This window comes from Chrysochloris asiatica, unplaced genomic scaffold (genome assembly GCF_000296735.1).
Source record: "Chrysochloris asiatica unplaced genomic scaffold, ChrAsi1.0 scaffold00137, whole genome shotgun sequence".
NCBI classification, from domain to species: domain Eukaryota; kingdom Metazoa; phylum Chordata; class Mammalia; order Afrosoricida; family Chrysochloridae; genus Chrysochloris; species Chrysochloris asiatica.
In genome coordinates, this window is record NW_006408655.1 from 936,484 (window position 1) to 961,758 (window position 25,275).

At 37.8% G+C, this 25,275-nt stretch overlaps 1 protein-coding gene across 1 annotated transcript in view; it reads left to right on the forward strand.

Moving 5' to 3' along the window:
* SLC39A12 (solute carrier family 39 (zinc transporter), member 12) overlaps nt 1-25,275 on the forward strand; it is a 123,557-nt gene that overhangs the window by 72,116 nt on the left and 26,166 nt on the right. The window contains exons 6-9 of the mRNA XM_006869906.1: nt 3,200-3,372; nt 8,025-8,174; nt 14,359-14,466; nt 19,317-19,383. Of these exons, the coding sequence (XP_006869968.1) occupies nt 3,200-3,372; nt 8,025-8,174; nt 14,359-14,466; nt 19,317-19,383 (498 nt within the window). The remainder of the gene's footprint in view (nt 1-3,199; nt 3,373-8,024; nt 8,175-14,358; nt 14,467-19,316; nt 19,384-25,275) is intronic.

The following is a 25,275-nucleotide window of genomic DNA, read 5'->3' on the forward strand; positions in this document are numbered from 1 at the left end:
CCAACTCAATGGCACCTAACAACAACAACATAGGGTTGCCAGAGTTTTTTGCATTTGAATATGTCCTTCTCACATGAGAGCAGACTGAACCTGAGTTGTGTTGTTGCTGTTGTTGTTAAGTGCCATCAAGTTGGTTCTGGCTCATAGGGACTCTGTATAATGTTTCCGAGGAGCAGCTGATGAGTTTGAACCACCGGCCTTGTGGTTCTAACCAATCTTGCAGTTGAGTACTTACTCTGCTGCACCACACTGGGACTCCAAGTCATAGAAGACTTAAAAATATTTTGGAAGCTCTAAAATTATGAAACATCTGTCTTCCTCCAATTCTGTAGCTACCCACATGACAAAAGGGTGAGGAACTGGCATAAAACTGGCAAACTGCCTTTCACCTGAGAAACCTCAGACCCTAACTTTTCCTTATGAGTTCCTGGCATTTTATGATCTTTTGAAGCTGCCAATAAAAATGTGGCATTAAGCATAGCCTACCTACTGCTGTTGACTGGGTTCATACTCATAGTGTTTCTGAGATAGTAAATCTAGATGGAAGCGGACAGCTTCATCTTTCTCCCATAGAGCCGCTAGTGGGTTTGAACCACCAAACTTTTGGTTATTCCACATCACCACCAGGGCTCCTTTGATCAGACATAGAGGTGATTGTGTCAGATATCTGTACTTATTAGATGAAGGAGCTCTGGTAGCGTAGTGGTTATGAATCAGGCTGTGAACCGCAAGGTCAGCAGTTCGAAACTACCAGCTGTTCCGTGGGAGAAAGATAAGGCTTTCTGCTCCCATAAAGATTTACAGCCTCGGAAACCCTGTACAGGGTCGCTATGAGTTGGAACCGACTCCACCGACTCCACGGCACTTAACAACAACAGCATTAGATGAAAAGAATGGTATTTGCACTATAGTCTATTTGGGGAGGAGAGGGATCTGAAACTTGAAGATCTGTACAGATGTTTTGCTAGTGTTGCTGTTAAGTGTTGATGAGCCAGTTCTGACTCATAGCAATCCTGTATAGGGTTTCTGAGGAGCAGCTGGTAGATTTGAACTGCTGACTTTGTGGTTCGCAGTTCAGTACTGATTCTACAGCGACACACCTAGCATAGGTGTTGTGTTAAATTAGTACAAAATAAAGCTCTATGCAAGCATATGCCCATTCTAAGCCATTTGATAGAGATTCTGTAGTAGTGAAGGGATGGAAATGGAGGGTAAGGAAGGTTTTTTGTTTTTGTTTCTTTCCTTCTGTGAGCTCACCACCAAGGCTATTTTAATATTGTTGTTACTGAGAGTTGTTGAGTTGGTTCTAACTCATAGTGACCCTGTATAGCACTATAGGTTTCTGAGAAGCAGCTGGTGAGCTTGAACACTATATAATTTAAACATTATAATTCCACATAAAAGGATATCTTAAGATTGCAAACTTATTACCATGTTATCATTAACACGATCTAAGGCAAATGGTGAACCTCTCAAAGTACAAGAATGGTGAGAATGGAGCATTTTCTATAAGAACAAATTAAAAAAATTTTTTTTAAATGACAGTTATAATAACTAAACTTATAAATTTTGCTTCTTATTTATCTGTAGTCACTAAAGGAAATGATACTTTGATCATGTACATACATTTCCTCATTAAACCAGTTTTCCATGAGTTGTGTTGCTATTGTTAAGTGCTGTCTAGTCAATTCTAACTCTTAGCCACCTTGTACAGGCTTTCTGAGGAGCCACTGGTGGGTTTGAACCTCTGACCTTTCAGTTCAAGCCAATTTCAAGGTCCAATGCTTTATCCTACAGCACCACACCAGAACTCCCAGGACTAGATAGTGATTTTTAAATAAGTGGAAAACAGAGTTTTTGATCTGAAATATACAATTGAAAGAAAATGATGGAACGAACTTCCCTTTTATCACCATCTCATTTGCGCTCCTAACTAAAAAGTTGATGACTTGAATCCACCCAGAGGCTCCTTGGACTTAGTGCTTTGCTTTCAAAGGGTCACAGCCTTGAACACCTCATGGAGCAGTTCTAGTGTTTACACCATGAGTCAGATTGCTTCCATGGCAACTGGTACAACTGGTATTAGTTGTTACAGTAAGCCAGCTTTCTCCCACAGTTTCATTAATGATTCTTAAATAAATGGAAAACAGTATTTGCTCTGATCTGTGCATGGCATGAGCATCCCTATGTTATTTTCATGTAACTTTAGAAGCCAGTACTTCTCTCCCTCTTTTCAAATCTTTCTTTTTCTTACCCTCGTATATGTTTTCATTTTGAATAATCTAATAAAATCATGCTTTCTATATATTAAAAAAAGAAACCCTAAGTATGGCATATGTTTACAGAATTACAGAAGAAATTTATTGCCAAGATCCAAAATGTAGGATGTCCAAATTTTTGTTATCAATCATTATACATTCACGGATCACGTTTCTGTCAGGCAGTTGCTCATTGTAGACATTGAGAATCATAAACACTTTTGACATTATAAATTATGTTAAGAATGTTGAGGAGACAGTTTTTCCAAAGTATGTATTCAATTTGTGTACGGGTTTAGATTGGGCCCAACATTTTATGCTCCCTCTGAAACAAGGCTTTTTGCCTTCAGAATATTTACATGTGATGAGATAGAAATCATTATCAAGGTGTATGTCAATGGATTTTGTAGTGTGATATGAAAGGAATTTGATTGTTTGGGATGGAGGTTCTTTAGATCTGTATATTTGCTTACTGCAGTGATTTTTAGTAAAAGTCAGGGTAATCAAAGAACTATAGGGTTATTTGATGATGTCTGTATATTTTTCTTAAAAACTAAATTTAAAAATATATTAAATAATATAAAGTTTTTGGTTTTTTAAAATACTGTATCTTATTAGCTATTGTAAGTCCCTGGATGGGACAAATGCTTATGTGCTGGACTACTAACCACAATGTTGGCAGTTCAGACCTTCCCAGGGGCTCCTCAGAAGAAAACCCTGAAGATCTGCTTTAAAAAAACCACAGCATCAAAACCCTAGGGAGTCTTACTGTGGTTCTGCTCTGCACATAGGTGGTCGCCATGAATCTGAACTAACTCCACAGCATAACTAACTGGTTTTCGTGGTTATAGTAAGATGACTTCTCCTGACAGCTTCACTAGTTGAGGCCTAAATGGAGGAGGACATGCACTAATGATTTTTGTGATCTCCCTTTGACCTAGAATATGGCTACAGCACAGTGGCTGTGACACTCCTCACACTGGGCTCCATGCTTGGAACAACACTGATCCTTTTTAACAACTGTCAAGAGAACTATAGGCTTATTCTACAGCTGTTTGTGGGCTTGGCTGTTGGGACACTTTCTGGGGATGCCCTGCTACACCTTATTCCTCAGGTAATCTGCTGTTTTCCACTTCAGATGAAGTCTTTCTCATTTCCACTTATATTTAGACACTGGAGATATTTGTGCAAATCTTGACAGCAACTTTGATGAAGAAATACAGTGTCTGGTATTTTTCTTGAAAGTGTATATTATTTCCCCAAAGTATCTCTGCATTTGTTCGAGAGAAGAGATGATGAAATGTTAGGTCCACTACATGTTATTCTTGTTTTTGAAATGAAAACGTGAAGAGATGTAGAGTCCTATTAAGAAACATTCAGAAAATACATGTAATTCTATTTGGGTGTTGGGAGTGAGAAGTGGTAGAATTCTCCCTTTCCATTAGAGAGACTCAGTTTTTATTCCCAGTCAGTGTGCCTTGAGTGCAACCATCAGTGGAGGCTTGTGTGTTGCTATGATGCTGAATAGCGATTTGTAGTGGAGATTACAGAAAAATATGCACTAGGAAGAAAGGTCTGGTGATTTACTTGGGAAAATCAGTTCATGAAAACCCTGTGGATCATGATTTCCTGGTGAAGCACTGCGGGTTAATGCGCTGCTCTGCAAAGTCGGTTTGAACCACAGGGTCAGTGGTTCAAGATCACTAGCAGTTCCTCAGAAACCCTATACAGGGTCACTATGGGCCAGAACCAACTTGACAGAACTGAACGACAACAGTGGATCACAATGATCTGGTCTGCACCCAATCATGAAGATAGCATAGAACTGGGTGCCAACTTGATGGCAGCTAGCAACAACTTCATACTAATTATCCACAGATAAAAAAGGTTAGGCTTTGAAATATTTGCTGGCTATTCTCCAGCTGCCTCCCACCCTTATAAGATCCATTCTTTGCTCTTCTTTGTATTCTTTGTCCCTGAAGCGTGACTTCAAAGGACTGCAATCCCCCATCCCATTACAGGATGGGTTTTTGTTTTGATTTAATCAATAAGCTCTGCAACAGACAACTCAGGGGAGGAGGAGAGAGAGGCAGGGGTATTTCCTCCCCCTTGAAGATTTTGGCATTGTCTTTAAAAGTAATCTGTCCGCCCCCATCTCTACAATTCCAGTGAGAGATCTCTCCCTAACAACTTCAGTTCTCACTAGGCTCCAGTTACATGATTTACTCCCTCTACCCTTTGTCATATAAAGGAGCTCTGGTAGTGTAGTGGTTATGAATCAGGCTGCGAACCATAAGGTCAGCGGTTCGAAACTACCAGCCACTCCGCGGGAGAAAGATGAGGCTTTCTACTCCCATAAAGATTTACACCCTTGGAAACCCTGTACAGGGTCGCTATGGGTCGGAACCGACTCAACAGCACTTAACAACAACAACAACCCTTTGTCATATGGTGGTGGCTTGTAAATTGCTGTGATTCTGAAAGCTATACCACCGGTATTTTAAATACCAGCAGGGTCACCCATGGTGGACAGGTTTCATGAGCTTCCAGACAAGACAGACTAGCAAGAAGGAGTGACGAACTACTTTTGAATATTTAGTCACTGAAAACCTTATGAATAGCAGAGAAACACTGTCAGATATAGTGCTGGAAAATTAGTCCCTCAGATTGGAAAAGAAGTGAGGTTGACCCAGGATCGGGCAGTGTTTTGTTCTGCTGTGCATAAGGTTGCTATGAGTTGGTACCGACTCAATGGCACCTAACAACAACAATAACAACAACCATTTAATGGAGTCCTGGTGTGGTGCCACGGGATAATGAACTGAAGCACAAGGTCGGTTTGAACCACAGGGTGGACGGTTCAAACTCACCAGCCGCTCCTTGGAAACCCTCTGTGGGATCACTACAAGTCAGAACTAACTCAACGACTCTTACCAACAACCCTTTAATGGTTTACCAGGCTTTCTAGTCTCTAGGTACCCATGTTGGTACCCTTGACCTTGGAACATCTTTGTAATGGTCCAGTTATTAAAGGTTCTTCACTTGAACCACCTGACTGTGCTTCAGCTTGCCTGCCTAATGGTGTTTAGATTTCCCTTAAGAAAAATGTTAGCAACAAGAAGTGGACCTTTGCTAAAGTCTTCTGAGGTTTTTTTTGTCAGAAATGAAAAGATTAAGGCCTGAGTTGCAAAAAGTGCTGGCAGAAGGGTCTTCAGATGAGGTTATCTTTTTTCTCCTGTGAAATTTCTTACTATGAATAATGAAAATAGACAAATAATTTCTTCTCTCACAAAGCCTGAGATGTAAAAATTTCCACAAGCCTCTGGCAACTTCCTGCAGGGTCACTCTTATTGCTTAGAGGCTCAGTAATTATTGGATGTTCTGAAATCTCAAAATGAATACTGGAGAACTAAAACAAATCATGTATTAGTTTTAATTTCCCTCATAATCTAATTTTCTGTAAATATTTCAGGGCTTATTGGCTTGCAGCAGAGGCAGAGGCATTTTCTAGGTCACCACTGTGGTTGGCAGAGCTGAACACACTCAGGGTTCTGGGAAACAGTACAAGGATCTCAAGGCTGCCTGGGTCTCCCCTGATGGGGACCCAGAGCTCTGGGGTGAGAGGACACCTGGTGAGCGGGGCTGTTAGCTGACATTACACAAATGTGTTACAGAGGTGAGACTAGATCAGCTGGGCTTCCTGGAATCTAGAAGGTAATGCTTTTACTTGAGAAAGAGAAAAGGAAAAAAGATAACAGAAAGAGGAAGGAAGATTCAGCCCAGTGGGGAGAGCTAAGCTCCTGAATGTGCTTCATGGCAAGTTTACAAAGATTGGCACAGAAATGAGAAAACCACCATTTGATTTTTTTTTTTTTTCTTGTCATTTGTTAAGTTTATTCAACTTAAAAGACTATACTTGATTCTGAGATTTCAGGTCTTTTGTGCATTTCTTTAAATTTTCTTTTGTTTTCTGATATTACAGTATCCTCCATTTTGTGTAATAATGGTAATCAAAAAATTAGGTGGCTTTCCTTTAATGTCCTACCAAGAGAAAAAGTTGTCTAACATGTGTTATTAAATTATATTCATATCCATATTCTCATATACAAATGTATAGTCCGACATATATACTCACATGGAGTCTTGGTGTGGCACTGGAGAATAAGCACTGGACTGCCACCACAAGGTGGGTGCTTCAAATACACCAGTTGCTCCTTGGAAACCCTATACAGGGAAACTATGAGTTGAAACTGACTCAACAGCACTTAACAGCAACATATATAAAGATTATATATGTGTTGTTGCTATTGTTATATGCCGTGGAGTCGGATCTGACTCATAGAGACCCTGCACAGGGTTTCTGAGGCTGTTAATCTTTACGGGAGCAGAACACCTCATCTTTCTCCCATGGAGCAGCTGGTAGTTTCGAACTGCTGACCTTGCAGTTCGCAGCCCGATTCGTAACCACTACGCTACCACAGCGCCTTATGTGTAAGCAAATATAAAAACTACAATATGCATACATAGTTTATACATACATTTGTTGTTGTTAAGTGCTGTTGAGTCAGTTCTGACTTATAACGAATGGAATAAAGCCTTTGAGACCTTCATTTGCTATATATATATACAATTCTCATATATGTTTATGTATATATAGGGAGCTCTGGTAGCATATTGGTTATGGTTCAGGTTGCTAAACTCAAGGACAGCAGTTCAAAACTATCAGCCGTTCCTCAGGAGAAAGATGAGGCTTTCTGCTCCCATAAAAATTACAGCCTCAGAAACCCTGTGCAGGGTTGCTGTGAGTCAGAACCAACTCTATGGCACACCACCACCACTGCATACCTATGTACATATAAATACCTATTGGCATATATGTATGAGCTTATATACATACAATATTTTTGTTATGTGTGTCTAGTCGGTTCCAACCCATAGCATCACTCTGTAGGGTTTCCAAGGGGTGACTGGTGGGTTTAAACCAGCAAACTTTTTATTAGCAGTCCAGTGTTTATCCTACATGAAATATACACACATATAGTTCTGTTGTTTTAAATTTACTGGTCAGTATAATACAAAATCTGGAAAAACCACTGAGCAATTTTGTGAACTGCCATCTCCAGAGGAGACAAAATACCACTTAGCTTTTTTACTAGCTTACAGGAAATTATGAGGTAAATCAATAGAAGGTGTCAACTAGATGAGAATTCCTAATCTTTTCCTATCCCAAAGAGCTGACAGTATTGGTAATAATGTATACTCAATGGCATATGCTTCATAGTTACTGTGCAATAAATGGAGAAAGACTTCCTGGTGATTCTTACTAATCTGAACATTTATTAAGTGTTGCTTTACTTACCAAGAGATGTGGGAGAATTAAATCAAATTAACTATATCTGTAGTATTCCAGATATAAAATATGTTGATTTTACATAAAACATTGCTTTGTGTAATTGGATGTGGATTGAACTGAAAAGAAAAAAGAAAAAATCAGCTTTAAGAACTGACTGGAAGCATATGAGAATCTAGGCCACTTGTTGAAAAAAAGCCGAGGCTTCATTTTATTCATTAGCCCAAATTGTTCAAAGCTTTCCTTTATTTCCTGTTGTACACATTTTATTTGACCTGATTAAATGATATTGTAGAAATGTTCACTCAGATACAAACTGGAGTAGTCATGGACTTTCCCCAGCACAGAATCTGGATATAGTCAACATGGCTCTGCTATATGTTCTTGTTGATCGTCTTCCCTTTTTTTTTTTTAAGATTCTGGGTTTATATAAGCAAGAAGCCTCAGAATTTGGACATTTCCATGAAAACAGTCATATTTGGAAATTGTTGGGATTAATTGGAGGCATCCATGGCTTCTTCTTAATAGAAAAATGTTTTGTTCTTCTTGTATCACCAAATGTCAAGGTATATTTAAATTTTGCTTATCTTTTCCTTTAAGATTATATAATAATCTTGTATTTCAGAAGTAATTGATTAATGAAGTTGTCTTTTGTTGTTGTTGTTGTTGTTAGGTGCCATCGAATCAGTACTGACTCATAGCAGCCCCCTGCACAGCAGAATGAAACACTGCTCAGTCCTGGGACAACCTTACACTCTATGCTACACCTGAGCCCATTTCTGCTGCCATCTCATTAGGGGTCTTTCTCTTTTTATCTCCACTTCACTAAACATGATATCCTTCTCCAGGGACTGGTCCCTCCTGATACCATGTCTGAAGTATAAGAGACAAAGTCTGGCTATCCTGGCTTCCAAGAAGCATTCTCACTGTGCTTCTTCCAACACAGAACGTTTGTTCTTTTGGCAGTCCCTGGTACTTTTAATATTCTCCTCCAACACCATAACGCAAATGTATTGATTCGTCTATGGTTCTCCTTACTCATTTTCCAACTTTCACATGCATATTAGGTTATTGACAATACCATGGTTTGGGTCAGGCATACCTTAGTCCTCAAACTGACATCTTTGGTTTTGAATACTTTAAAGAGGTCTTGTGCAGCAGATTTGCCTACTGCAATATATCATTTGATTTCTGACTGCTGTTTCCTTGAGTGTTGACAGTTGATCTGAATAAAATCAAGTCTTTGACAACTATCATCTTTTCTCCATTTATATAGATGTTATTTACTGGTCCAGTGGTGAGGATTTTTGTTTCCTTTATACTAGGAGCTCTGGTAGCGTAGTGGTTACGAATCGGGCTGCGAACCTTAAGGTCAGTGGTTCGAAACTACCAGCCGCTCCGCGGGAGAAAGATGAGGCTTTCTACTCCCGTAAGGATTTACACCCTCGGAAACCCTGTACAGGGTCACTATGGGTCGGATCCGACTCGAAGGCACTTAACAACAACAACATACTGAAGTCCAACCCATACTTAAAGATTTGATCTTCATCACTAAGTATTACAAGTCCTCTTCACTTTCAGCAAACAAGGTGTATCATGTGCATATCGCAGGTTGTTAATGAGTCTTCCTCCAATACTAATGCCACATTTTCTTCACACAATCCAGCTTCTTGGATTATTTTTTCAGCATACAGGTTACATAAGTATGGTGAAAGAATATAACCCTGCCACACACCTTTCCTGATTTTAAACCATTCGGTATTCCCTTGTTCTGTTTGAACAACTGCCTCTTGGTCTATGTACAGGTTCCTCATGAGCACAATTAACTGTTCCAGAATACCCATTCTCCACAATGTTGTCCATAGCTTGTTATCCAAACAATCAAAAGTCTTTGCTTCATCAGTAAAACTCAGGTAAGCATCTTTCTGGTATTCTCTGCTCTCAGCCAAGATCCATTTGATGTCAGCATTGATATCTCTCTTTCCATATCCTTTTCTGAATATGGCTTGAGCCTTTGTAAGTTCTCTGTCACTGTACCATTGCAGTGGACCATTGGGTTATCTTTAGCAAAATTTTTCTTGCAAGCAATATTAATGATATTGTCTGATGATTTCCACATTCCTTTAGATTACCTTTCTTTGGAATGGACACAAAAATGGATCTCTTCCAGTCAATTGACCAAGTAGTTGTGTTCCAAATTTCTTGGCATTGATGACAGAGTACCTCAGTGCCACATCACTTTGCTGAAAGATTTCAATTTGTATTCCATCTATTTCCAGTGCCTTGTACTTTGCCAATGCCTTTAATGCACCTTACACTTCCTCCTTCAGGATCATTGGCTCTTAATAATATGCTACCTCTTGAAATGGTTGCTCATTGACCATTTCTTTTTGATAAAGTGACTGTGTATTCCTTCCATCTTCCTTTGATACTTTCTGCATCAATCAATATTTTGCCCATAGAATTTTTCAACACAGCAAGTCCAGGCTTGTATTTTTGGTTTAATTCCCTCAGTTTGATAAATGCTGAGCATGTTCTTCCCTTTTGATTTTATATCTCCAGTTCCTTGCACATTTTATTATAATGTTTGACTTTGTCCTCTCCAGCTGACCTTTGAAATTTTCTGTCCTGCTCTTGTACATCCTCAATTCCTCCATTTGTTTTAGCATCTCCACACTACAAAGCAAGTTTCAGAGTCTCCTCTGACATCCATTTTGATCTTTTTCTTCTTTCTTGTCTTCTTAATGATCTTTTGTTTTCTTCCTGTAAGATGTTCTTGATGTCATCCCACAACTCTCCTGGTCTTCAGTCTTTAGTGTGTAATGCATCAAATCTGTTCTTCAAAGTATCTTTAAATTCAGGTGGGATATATTCAAGGTCATATTTTGGTTCTTGTGGACTTGTTTTAGTTGTCTTCATCTCCAGCCTGAATCTACATATAAGCAATTGATGGTTTGTTCTACAGCCTGTCCCTGGCCTTGTTTTAGTAGATGATGTGGAGCTTTTCCACTGTCCCTTTCCACAGATGTAACCAATTTGATTTCTGTGTATTCCATCTGGTGAGATTCATGTGCATAGTCTTTTTTGTTGTTGTTTTTTAAAGATATTTGCAATGAAGAAGTCATTGGTCTTGCAAAATTCTATCATGCAATCTCCAGCATTGTTTCTATCACCAAGGCCACATTTTCCAATAACTGATCTTTCCTCTTTGTTTCCAACCTTTGCATTCCAATAGCCAGTAATTGTCAATACATCTTGATTGCATGTTTCATCAATTTCAGACTGAAGAAATTTGTAGAATTCTTCAATTGCACCATCACTGGCTTTAGTGGTTGGTGCATAAGTTTGAGTAATGGTATAAAATGGTCTTCCTTGTAGGTGTATGGATATTTTCCTATCAAAAACAGCATTGTAATTCATGACTAATCTTGAAATGTTCATTTTAATGCTGAATGTAATGCCATTCCTTTAACATTTTTCATTCCTTGCATAGTAAATCATGTGATTGTCAGATTTAAAAAATGGTCAAAACCAGTCCATTTCATTTATCTCACTAATGCCTAGGTTATTGATGTTTATACGTTCCATTTTATTTTTGACAATTTCCAATTTTCCCAGATTTATACTTTGTACATTCCATGTTCCGATTATTAATGGATATTTACAGCTGTTTCTCTTCTTTTTGACTTGTGTGCCTTCAGCAAGTAAAGGTCCCAAGGATTATACTCCATTTGCATCAACATGGTCAACCCCACTTTGAAGAGGCAGTCTTTCCTCAATCGCATTTTGAGAGTCTTCCAATCTGAGGGGCTCATCTTCTGGTATTATATCTGACAATATTCTGGTGCTCTTCATCAGCTTCAATATTCAGTATTCTGATGCTGACAATGATCCACTGCTATTTATAAGGTTTTTCTCAGCTGAACCCTATCCCCTATGGTTGACCCTGCTGAATTAAAATACCCATGGTATATCTTCCAGTATTATAGCAACACACAAGCCAACGCAGTACAACAAACTGCAGATGACTATTGATCTTTTACCATAGATGTAGTCAATTTGATTCCCGTGTATTACTTATAGTGAAGTCTAAGTATATAGTCGCCTTTCATGTTGTTTCAATAAGGTATTTGCAATGAAGAAGTTGTTGGTCTTTCAGATTTATATCATGTGATGTCTATCACTGAGACCACTAACATTGACTTTATTATTTGGTGCATAGATTTGAATAATAGTGATATTAACTGGTTTTCCTAGTGATTTTATCCTATCACAGACAGCATTGTACTTGAAATCATTTTTTATATGCATGCAATTACATTCCTCTTTAATTTTTTTTGTTTGTTTGTTTCTAGCATAGTAAACCATATTGTTTGATTCAAAATGGCCAATACCAGCCCATTTCAGCTAACTAACACCAAAGATATTGTTCTTTATTTGTTTGATTTCATTTTTGACAACTTCCAGTTTTCCTAGATTCATACTTCATACATTCCATGCTTGGATTATTAATGGTTCTTTGCAGCCGTTTCTCCTCATTTTGATTTGTGCCCCATTGGTAAATAAAAATTCTGAAAACTTTACTTCATTGATGTCATTAAGTTCAGCGCTACTTTGAAGAGGCAGCTCTTCCCCCAACTGTTTTTTGAGTGTCTTCCAAACTGAGAGATTTGTTTTCCAGTACTATATCTGACAATATTCTGCTGCTATTAATGATTTCATTTTATGATACTTTATCTGACTATGTTCCATTGCTATTCATGGGTTCTCAGTGGCTAGCCTTTCTGAAGTAGTTCACCTCTCTTTCTTCCTAGTCTGTCTTTGTCTGGAAGTTTCACTGAAAGCTGTCCACTTTGGTTGACCCTACTGTCATTTTTAGTATCTGTGGCATTGCATCCAGCATCACAGCAACACGTAAGCCACCATAGTACAGTAAACTTACAAATGAGTGGTAGTTTTCCATCTTTTGTTGTTGTTAGGGGCCACCAAGTCAGTTCAGACTCACTGTAACCCTGTTCACTACAGAACAAAACACTGCCTGGTCCTGTGCCATCCTTACAATTTTTTAGCCCAATCTTAGGGACATTTGAAATTATGAAAATGAGAAGTCAGGAATAGGATGTTTGCTAGGTTTTTATGTCAGTTTGAGTAATTTCTTTCACTGTGCTGTATTTAATAACCTTCTAAATATATCACAAAAATTAAAAATCACAATGTATATGGGGGCTTCAAAAAGTTCATGGAAACATGGAATTCAAAGATTTCTTTCCTGAACTTTTTGAAGCACTCACATATTGAGTCAGGAACTCATATTTTAAAGGAAATTATGCTAACTGATGATGTGGTTTATCAAGGATCACTTTTTCTTTGCGTTTGCACCATTACTGTATAAGCAAATAGTTTAATTTCAGGAGATTAAGAAAATTGAAAATTTCTTCCAAAGTCCTGTAGTCCTGCATAGGCTTCTACTTCTTATCTAGTTTCTTATCTGTTCCTATAACAACCGGAACCCCAGATAGATAATGTCTATGCTCACGGCAAGCATTAATGGTAGCCCTTTAAAAGAGCAACACTGTTTTCTGCCATGATTCCTAAATGTACTACAGATTCTATTTTACACATCAAAAAATGTTGATGGATAGATAAAAGCATAATATGAGAGGCTTTAAAAAGATCACCAAACAAGGGATGAAAGATAATAGAAATTTTTTCATGAACTTATGAAGCCCTCTTGTAGATGGTTAGATTTGTGATAAAATAAGTAAACGTTATGGTAGCATATAGGAAAGGAATATAAGTATTCATGCTAAAATTCTTTCAAGTTTTCGGTATGTTTAAAACTTTTTAATAGTAAAATCTTATAAAAATGTTTCCTTTTGAACCAAGTAGGGCTGTTCTGTGGCCCAAGGCTCAACCTAAGATTTATAGAAAACATGGAAATTAGGAATACTGGCTTCTATTACAGCTTTTACCTGTAAGGTTTAGGAACTTAATAGCCACAAAAATATTCTAATCTCTATAGGCATAAACAAATAGGTCCCCATTGATACACAACTGGTTATCATTCCCTAGTGAAGGTATCCAAGTTAGAAAGCCAATACATTTGTTTATGCATAAATGTTAACTGTGAATTCAGGAGGAAAATGATGAAAGAAAGTCTGAACACTCAATAATGTAAAATGTATTCAGCTCATGCATGTGGCTTTGGGGGAATAAAACTAGCTTTTAAGGACAAAAATTTTTAAATTTAAGCTGTGTGAAATAAAAAGAAAGCAAATGCTTTATTAGATACAATGCTTTAGTTGGTGCATATATTTCTGGAGATACTATTTTAGTAACTATAGTATAAAATACAGTTTCTATTTTTATCATTTTAATAACTCCATGAGAAAGAATGAAATTTTTCATATTGTTGTAAGTGTAATTTTTCAGTCAATATAATTTTTATTTTGTTGAAGATAATATAAAATACTACTATTTGTTAAGCCTTTTTAAAATATAGCTAGACATTCTTTGAATTTGGATTCTTAAATCTTCCTGAATATGTATGATGTTTCAGAGCAGGCCTGGGTTTCTGAAAAATAAAACATATTAACAAGTATTTATCACAGTGAGATTTTCCCCAGTACTCTTTTTGTGCCTCCATCATTTTGGCCTGGGAGCAAATACTAAATTGAATCAGGAATCAACTAAGTCTTCAACTGTGGTACCCTGCTTCACCACTAATTGTCAACCATCCTTTCCCTGCAGGACTCTTCTTTGGTTAATGGACATGTGGGGCAGTCCCATCATCTTGCACTGGACTCTGAGTTAAGTGACCAGTCTGGCAGAAACCAATCTACTTCAACTATCAAGTTGGTAGGTGACTGATCTGAAGCATCCTTCTGATTCAACTTTCTTCTGTCCTTCATTCCTTAGTGTTGTTGTTGTTGTTGTTGTTAAGTGCAGCTGAGTCAATTCCAACTTGTGACCCTCTATAGGGTTTTGGAAGAGTGGATGGTAGGTTTAAATGCGGACCTTGTGGTTAGCAGTCTAGTGCTTGTCCTACAACACCACACCAGCACTTATTAACAGATGAAAATCAGTAGAATAGATGAATAGAATTCACTTCTCATATGTCTATTCTTAATCATGATAAATATTGTTTGGAAAGTTGTGTCAAGTGCCTGAAAGTTGTTTTAAAAAGTAAAACACATTTTCCATATATTGAAATCATTGCTATCTGCACTAACTTGAAATGTGTATGGGTCAGATTCACAAAATATACGCTCCCTTAGTCATTTAGTTTACAAGTTTTCATGAATTATTTGACCTTTTAGATTTTCCACTGAGTGATTGCTAGCCATGACTAGGTGGCTGCAAGGAATTATTCAGTGTTTCTAAGGGTAGGGTGTTCATTTCAAAATGCAGGAAAGGATTGATTCTGCTAACTGAACTGTTTTACACCAAGTGTATTCTGCTGTATTGAGTTTTCCTAAAAATTTCCCACATTAATTCTCAAAACACAACCTCCAGTCAGATTCATAACAATGTTTCTATTTGAATTAAGGTAACTGAAAAGGAGCTCTGGTAGCGTAGTGGTTACTAATCGGGCTGCTACCTCACGGTCAGCAGTTCGAAACTACCTGCTGTTCCGCGGGAGAAAGATGAGGCTTTCTGCTCCCGTAAAGATTTACAGCTTCGGGAACACTGTACAGGGTCGCTATGGGTCAGAACCGACTCGATGGCACTTAACAACAACAACAACAAAAAGTAATGGAGGGGGAAAATTCCCATGAAAGTAAAATATAATTTTGTTAGAAAACTTGCTCTCTATAACCCTGCCCTTAGGATAGATCCCCATGCCTGAGTATCAATAAACAAGCCATTCCTTAGATGTTAACATAGCAAAATGGAATCTGGCAGTAAATTTCTTATCTAGAGCTAAATCTGTGATGCCAGAAGGAAACCTTTTGAAACCTTTATTGTAATTTGTTGTTTAATCACAATATTTGAAACATGGGTCATACGAGGAAAACTTTAAGCTGGAATTTGTTTTAAAAATCACTGTAATTTTGATTTCTGTTTCAAGGAAGAATCTGTCTGTAGTCCCCAAGGTACAATGGAAGTTCATAAAGTTTGTGGAAAAATGTGGAGTGAAAAGATAACAAAATTTTTTCACATTTTTTTTTTTTTTATGAAGGTTTACATTCAGCAAACTTCCTTTCATCCCAATGATTGCAAGCCCCTCAAAGTAATAACACTTATCCAGTTTTCTGTGTTTCTTGTTTCCATCCTCTTTCTTTCCCAACTGAGCTTTGTGAAAGAACTGAACTTCTTTCCCTTCTGAACTTTTTAGTGGGTAAATGTTTCTACCTTGGTCTCAAATGATGGACTGTTCTATGGTTTGAGTACCTCATGAGTGGTATCCCCCTCATAGATCTATCCATTGCTTGGCTGAAAAATGAGTCTGGGTAGGGAGTTCAGTTCCAGATCTGAAGGGGGACCAAAAGTCACAGTCTTGGAGTTCCACTAGTCTCTATCTGACCAGTAAGATAGAGACTATGATTTTGAGTTTTGTTCCACGTTTTCACCCCTTTATCCAGGACCTTCAAGTATGAATCCTTTCAAAGCAGTTCCCACAAACTTTTTGAAGTCCTCTTTGTTCATATGATAATATCGCTGGTGCTAATGAAATGAGTTTTAAATCATTTTTAACTCTCCAGCTCACTGATACATCCACCATTCCTTTTGTTATTTAAGCTACAAGCGCAACCTAATGGTGAAATAGCAATGATAGGGAATTTTAGGATTACTTGATGGATTCAAGTTCCTTTTTTTTTTTTTTTTTTCATGCCGGTAGTATAGTAGAGATTGAAGGAAGGGAACTAACAATTCTTTCCCATCTTCAAATTGTCTTGGATGTTTGATTTCAAATCAAATACAAATGCCTTTACCTTCTGTGACAAGGTATAACTTTTTGTTGTTTTTTAAGCAGCTTCTAGAGTCAACTAATACTAGAACTCCTTTCTTAATGGAATTATTAAGGCTTTTGATTCTAATTTGGACTAACAAAGCATCACATTGTTTTTCTTTGTTTCTAGATCCATCTATTTCAGTCAAGAGACCTGACTTCCTCCTCTACTACTACCTCCTCTATTACCCATGTCTCCTGCAGGCCCCACCAATGTTTCTGCAGCTTCACAACCATCCTTCTCCAAAACATCCTCTCATTATGAGGGAACTTCAAACTGTTCAAGGAAAAAAAACACTATCTTTTAAGTCCATTTCCCCACAATCTTTTTGAAGTCCCTTCATATATCTTTTGAATAACTCTGGCTATTAACACATGTGGGCTTTAAGTTAATTTTCTCTCTTTTACATACTAAGAGATGCTTATGTCTCACAATAAATTTGTTTCAAAGTTTTAACAATTTTACATGATAGAATAGAATGAATGCTCTTTTAAAAGGACATGTCCGACAGGTGAAAAGGATTTTTTTTTTTTTTCACATAATAAGAGTAAGGATTTGAGGCAAGGGGAGGTGAAATAACATCCCTGGAATTGAACTTTGAGTCAGTCTCAGAAACAAAATCATGTAACCTTAACCCATAATATCGGAACCAGCCTCAAACACATTTGGCATGGAAGAGGATAAAATAATAATAATAATAAATTAAAGCCATTATAATTGCCTTTCATGAATCTGTTGATCAACTTTCTTAATTGGCAATATTCTGTTATTGTTTGGCAAAGCAACAGAAACAGAATATGTATGCTACTAAGACTGTAATGAGGTATTGCGTTTGCATGGGTCTCTTCTCTATCCAGAATACACCAACTGCTAAGGTCAGAAAACAAATCCCAGATCCATAATCCTTCCACACAGGAATAGTGTCAAATTAGGTCAAGAATCATTTTTCCCCTACAGATTTTGAGTTTCACAAAAGCTTTCATAATTGAAGAGTCTGAAGCACAGACTGTCTTGCTCTGTATGGAAGATTCTGAACTACCTCAGTGTGTTGTTTTCATCTCAATATAGATAGTGCAATAAGCGTGCTCTGCTTCCAGATCTTCAACCTTAACTTGTATGTTTGTCTGAATTTAGAAGTTCTAATAAACATCTGGAGTCCTGGTGTGGTACTGCAGGGTAATGCACTGGACCAAAAAGTCAGTTCGAACCACAAGGTCGATGGTTCAGACTCACCAGCTGCTTCTTAGCAACCCTACACAGGGTCACTATGAGTCTGAACCAACTCCACAGCACCTAACAACAAATAAATATCCAGTGAGGGATCCTGGTGGTAGAAAAATGGAAGTGCTCAGCTGCTAACCAATAGGTGAAAAGATTGAACCTACCTGCCACTGGGCAGGAGAAAGACGTGGCAGTCTACATTTACAAAGAGTGTTGCTCTGTGCCATGAAGTAGATGACAAATGTAGCACCCCTATAGGATATAGTAAAACTATCCCATAAGGTTTCCTACGCTATAATCTTTATGGGGGATATGGTATCATAGGATGAGCATTGGACTGCTAAATACTAAGTCAGAAGTTCAAACTCACTAGCTGCTTCTCAAAAACCCTATATAGGGTCACTATGAATCAGAACTGACTTGACAGCACTTAATGACAACAATTTTTATGGGAGCAGAACCCCTGGTCTTTCTTTCATCCCATGGAGCTGCTGGTGGGTTTGAGATGCCTACTACACTTGACTATTGCTTCACCTGGGCTCATCTCTGTAAATATTACAGCATTGGAAACCTGTGAGGCAACTCTAGCCTGCTGTATAGTGTCACTATGAGCTGGTGAGATGCATCTCCTTTTGCACCAGGGCTGCCACTCCAAGTGGGCTGAAAATCTTGGATGGGCCCCTAAATTTGTGAGAAATGTTGTCGATTACCTGGATACTGCCTCCGTCCCTCTTGGTTATGAGGTCACTGTTGAGTGCTTGCCAACAAATGTGCAAGAAATCCAATTTTTACTTATTTTGTCGAGAGTGAGGCTTTTCAATTCGATTTTGCAAAATAGGATGCCAAATCCAGAAGCATTTGCAAAGCATTTTATTCTTTTAGCTTGAGAAAGTCCCTTCCCTGGTTCCTCATTGACTGAATACAACAGGGTTAACAATCTTTCCCACATGTCTCCTACCTTCTCTTGATAGTAGCATTCTTATTTAAGGTTCCTAGTCATCTAATAGGTTCCTTTCCCCCTCCCCCAATTCATCCCAGTCACATACCTCAGTGTATAGGCCACTATTGCTATGCTGATCAACAATCTATGTCTGGTCTAACAATTTCCTGGACCCCCTTATTCCTAAAGATGGACCATCTTGAGGATTAATTTTTCACACATATCTGCTATTAAGTTCTGGGGAGTTGGTTCCAACTCATAGTGATCCTGTATAAGATTTCAGGGAATCAACTGGTGGGTTTGAACCACCAACCTTTCTGTTAGCAGATCTTAGAGAATCTTAGAGCATTGTTGTTGTTAAGTGCCATTGAGTCGGTTCCAACCCATAACAACTCTAGAGCGGCTAATAAGCTTGAACCATTGATTTTGCAGTTCAAACCAACTTTGCAATCCTGTGCATTTAGCCCACAGTGCCACACCAGGACTCCTCCTAGAATATTAGCATCCCTTCTTAAACTTAGTATAAACTTTTGGTGTTTTATTTTTAATGAAAACTATGTATTTTTCATCAGTTATCTTTTAATTTTAAATAGAAAAGCCCAGAAGATTCACAGGCAACTGAAATTCCAGTAGGCATTATGGCAGCCTTCACCAGAAAATGTGAGTACTGATTTTTTAAAAAAGTTATACTATAACTGTAGAAAGCACCATGGAAAATACTTACACCTATTTAAAATTAGTTACGACAAAGCAATATAGATTATATATTAGGCATGACTTTGTTTTGTTTTTACTGTGAATTAAGTGAAAGTTTACAGGGCAGATCATCAGTTTTACATTCAACAAATTATATACTTTGTTTCATTACATTGATTATAATCCCCTCCGTGTGTCATCAGTTAACAGTATTTCTCTCTATTCATTTGAGCTCTTTTTGTTAAACACTCAGGCATATATAATAATAGACATGCCTTTCATTATTAAAATTTCACAACGAAAAAGACTATTTTTATCCATTTCTCAAATATACTACTCATTAATATAAATACTGTAACCTTTAAGAATGATGCTTTCCTTTCTTAAAGATAGACTTTATTTATAGAGCAATTTTTGGTTTACAGAAGAATTGTGCAGAAAATACATCATTCCCATATTTCAAATCTTGAAATCATGCAATACATTTGTTATAAGTGATGAAGCAATATTGATTAATTAATTGCAGTCCATAGTTTACATTTTGGCTCACTTTTTGTGCTGCACTATTGTTTGTGACATAGCCATAAGATCACACATGGAAAAAAATCACATGCGGTCACATTAACATTCCACTTATACAAAATAAATATAAACACATCTATAAAGAAGAAATGATAATTTCTCCAGTCATTTAAAACTGTACTTACAAAATAATGCTTGCCTGATGATTGAGCTTTTTGGTTTCCTTTGAAATCTAGAGACAGTCACATTGTCTATCATTTGTTGTTGTTAAGTGCCATTAAGTCGATTCCGACCCATAGTGACCCTGTATAGGGTTTCCAAGAAGAAACTGGTGGGCTTGAACCACCGACCTTGTTGTTCAAATGACTTTGCAGTCTGACGCATTAGTCCACAGCACCACACCAGGACTCCATTAATTGTCTATCATAGTCTACTGAAAATGCCTCACAAATATTTGTCTTTTTTATGACACTGTCATTGAGACACTGAAGTTTAAATCAGTGATACTAAGTGCTGTGCAGTCAGTTCCAACTCATATTGACCCTGTGTAGGGATTCTAAGGAATGGCTAGTGGGTTTGAACTGCCGACCTTGCAGTTAGCAGTCCAGTGCTTATCCTATAGAGTCACACCAGAACTCCATAATATAATTTAATAAAAATGTTGTTGTTGTGTGCCGTGGAGTTGGTTCCAACTCATAGCAACCCTGTATAGGGTTTCCGAGGCTGTAAATCTTTACGGGAGCAGAAAGCCTCATCTTTCTCCCACGGAATGGCTGATAGTTTTGAACTGCTGATCTTGAGGTTTGCAACACAATTTGTAACCACTATGCTACCAGAGCTCCTTTTAATAAAAATAGCCACCACTTATTGGACACTCATTCTATGCCAGACACAATGCTAAGCACTTGACATGGATTATCTCTTTTAATTCTCTTACTAATTTCATGAATTAAGAATAATTATTATGTAAATTATACACATGAAGCATTGAGATTAACTAATAGCCCAGGATTACATAACTGGTAAACAACAGTCTTGGGAAACTAAAGAAGTGCTAATGTACCAACTATTTCTTTGTGATCACTTGTTCAGGCATAATCTTAAATTCTTTCATTCATTTAAGATATGTTTAAATGCATATACATATATTGGGGGATAAGATAACACTGGTTTTATCCCAGTTTGCAATGTAGTTGAGTATGTATGTACTAATAAGAATAATTACTTTTATACTTATCACTATTCTAAATAAATTAGATATTAACTCATGTGGTTTGTTTATTTTATTCAAATTATCAATTTCATATGCTATTCAATTCTATTTTCAGGACATTACTAATAATATCTTTTCTCTGACATTTTTACTTGTTGGAGTAATTTGGGAATTCCTGGCATGAGTAGGTCCACAGTAGGCTTTTTTGTTGTTTTTATCTTCAAAGGAAAGGAAAATTAAAATTTTACTTCAATGCCAAGTAAAATTAGGAACAGGGAGCCTATGATAGGTCAGGAAGTAATGTTTGTGTTATTCAAATATTCTGTGGATCTGATATCTTTCCACTTCAGATATCAAGCTTGGCATACAGCGTGAATAGTGAACAAATCCAAATTAGATTACTTAACTGCCCTTTTGCCAGGCACAGATTGAATTAGTCTCAAATATTTGTTACTTGCTTTATATTACCTCACTGGTGGAACTTGTGTTTCAAAAACACAGGATTGGAATATCTTGCCCAAAGTCTGATTTAAATAAACAAAAAAGCAAAATGAAACAAGTTCCAACACATACATTACTATGGAAAACAGTTGATAGTTTAGAAATGATACTCAATATGACTGCCAGGAATGCAAGGAAAGGTAAAATGTTGTCGATAATTTTGCAATGAGTACATTACATTACCAATGAATGCCTGTCATTCTCTTCCACTGAATAAAACAAAAATTATTTTAAACATTATGTAAAGTGTGTTCCTTGTGGCTCACATAGAAATATGCATTATTTCCTTTTAGCTTATTACAGAGCCTTAATTTAAAATTAAGAACCTATAATCAGAGAGAATAAAATAATAGACAACAAAATAGGTCACACTGTTTTCCACAGAGTATATAATGGGCAAAAAAATCTTCCATTTGAATATAGGCTATTAATATCAACACTACATGTTTATTGTTGTTGTTAAGTGCTATCAGGTCGGTTCTGACTCATAGCGACCCTGTATAGTGCTTTTGAGGAGCAACTGATGGGTTTGAATTACCGACCTTGTGGTTTGTAGTCAAGTGCTGATCCTACACTACCACATCAGGAGTCCAAAGCAAATGCTGTAGCAGGTCCCACCAAGACTTGAACTAGGAGCACTGGATTCAGAGTTCAGAGTACTAGCCATTACATCATGTTGACATACAGAAATCCCCGCCTCCCTGCCCCCCCCCCCCTTTTTTTTGCATGCTTCCATATCATTCATATCTTTAAGGGGGGAGTCCTGGTGTGGTGCTGTGGGCTAATGCATCAAACTGAACTCATTTGAACTGCAGGGTCGGTGGTTCAAGCTCACCAGCTGCTCCTTGAAAACCCTATACAGGGTCTCTATGGGTCGGAATCAACTCGACGGCACTTAAAAACAAAAACATACCTTTAAGAGTATTATTTAAATTTTTTCTTTTTCTTTCACAAAGAACAACTTTTATATCTGAAAACTGGCCGGAACAGCTGGCAAAATTATTAAACACTGAGTATTTCCAGGCAATACCAATAAGAACTCTGAATTCACTAATTAGATTTTCATTCTGTGCTTTTGTGACTATTGTCTGGAATCTGCACGTTTTTTACAAAGAATAAAGTTAATCAGTAAACTCAAAAAGGATATAAACTAGTTTGTGTGGCGCTGTGGGTTAATGCACTGGACTGCAAAGCTGTTTGAACTGCCAACATAGGTGGTTCAAGCTCACCAGCTGCTCCTTGGTAACCCTATACAGGGTCGCTATAGGTTGGAACCGACTCAATGGCATTTAACAATAGTGATATTCCTAAACAAGCATGGTTTTTAGAAGCAAAATCCATCAATACCTTTCTAAGTTAGGTGATGAGCTATCTTCTGGTTTATAGTCTTGGTAATATCTGGTGTTTCCTGAAGCTGCTTGGTTGTTACGTTTCATTGAGTTGGTTTCAACTCACAGTGATCCTGTATTGGGTTTCTGAGAGTGTATATCTTTATAGAAGCAGAAAGCCTCATCTTTCTCCATTGGAGCCACCTGGTGGGCTCAAACTGCTACTCTGTGTCTTACTGTCCATGCTTACTGTACAAAGCCACCAAGCTGTCTATTTTATGGTATGTGATATGAAATGAATCAGATCATACAAAATAGTGGTGGTGGTTATATGCCATGGAGTCGGTTCCAACTCATAGTGACCCAGTACAGGGTTTCTGAGGCTATAAATCTTTACGGGAGCAGAAAGCTTCATCTTTCTGCTACGGAACAACTGGTAGTTTCGAACTGCAGACCTTGAGGTTCGCAGCCCAATTAGTAACCACTACGCTACCAGAGCTCTTTAAAATGAAATAGTAGATAACATTATAATATAGTCCCTCCCTCCTTGCAATCTTAAATAATGTAGTTAGCTTAAACCAAGGTAACTTTCTCATTTATTTTATTGAGCCTAAAATTATGACAATAAAGTGTCCAGTTCTACAACAACAGTAGCTACTACTTATGCCGGGGACGGCCTCAACACAGATGTTTGGTTCACGAGGTGGGGATATCTGGCAGTGATAAAGATATGGAAAGACACACAAGGACACAACGAGAGAGACAAAGAGACACCCCAAAACCAGAGTGGATGTGGGACTGGCATGAGGCAGATCCTGCATTGCAAACATCTCAGCCATGAAGGCTGTAATATCCTGCATAGTAAACATCTTGGCTAAACAGGCAGTATGGTTGCAATGCTGGACTGAGCCCCCTGCATGCTGTAACACATGCCTTGCCAGTCGTAATGCACCTGGATTCGTTCTGCGCCTCCATTTTATTTAGGGGAGGTACTGTACACAAAGCTGGGCGGGACTAAGACAAGGTACAGCTAACATACGTAATTTTCCAGACATTCAGGCAACTTTACATTGTACTTCACAGGTTCAAATCTCACGACCGCAACTTGGTTTCTCAAGCTTAATTAACATACCTTTTAGCACCTAGCCTCAAATGGGGGAAAGAAAAGGAAGATTGGGAGGATTCCCATTGTGTCGGCTACCCAGCCCAGGTTCTCCAGGAAAAGAGATGCCTGGGTGAATAGGGCTGCACCTGAAAACACTTTAGGGAGGGCAGTCCTATTGTCCTTAGAACAAAGACTGGGGAGCCACCCAATTTACTTTGACTGAATTCTTTGAGGGAAGAACTTTGCCTATTTGGAATTTTACAATCTCGGCTTTTAGGAAAATATTACATTTATCTGTGGATATCAGGGCTTCTTGTATGCAATTAATAATAAACCTAACTGAATACTACGATGAAAAACAGTTTTCTATGTCTGCTAGGTGGCTAGAGTCTGTTCCTCAGAGCCTGCAGCCTGTACGGTCTGCAACAGTTGGCCCCACAGGGCCTCGAACTCCTGACCGGGTCTGGACGGTCTTCAGCATACTTACACCTCATGAAGTTTTTTTTTGTTGTTGTTGTTAAGTGCCTTCAAGTTCGTTCTGACTCATAGCGACCCTATATAGGGTTTTTGAGGAGCAGTTGATGAGCCTGAACCATTGACCTTGTGGTTCAAACTGACCTTACAGTCCAGCATGTTAACCTACACCAGAATTCCTAAAATGAAGTTTTAGGACAAAGTAATTGATGATAATGACAGTTCTGATTAAATCACATACTAGAGTACTTTTCTGTCAAAAAAAATATCCTCCTCAAAATACTTTTTGCATTTGTTAGTAACTCCATAATTGGTTGACACTATTGTGGAATTTTAATGGACTCCTGGTGTGGCACTGTAGGCTCTCCACAAGACTGGCAGTTTAAGCCCACTAGCTGCTCCTCAGAAACCCTATACAATATGTAATTTTAGGCTTTTTAAAAACAAATTCTGGTCATTAAAAAATCCAACTTTTTTTCCCTAAATTTTATTATTTTTTAAATTGTAACCAGCAAAACCAATCCAATAGTTTCTACATGTACAATGTAGTCAACATTGATTACATTATCTGAGTTTTGCAAACCTCCTCACCCTCCTTTGCTAAGTTGTTTCTCCCTCATTAACATAAAATCTGGGACCTCCTAAGATTCCTATGTAGCCTTTCAAATAGTTGTCAATTTGATCTCATATAGTTAGTTTCTAAAAGAGCACAA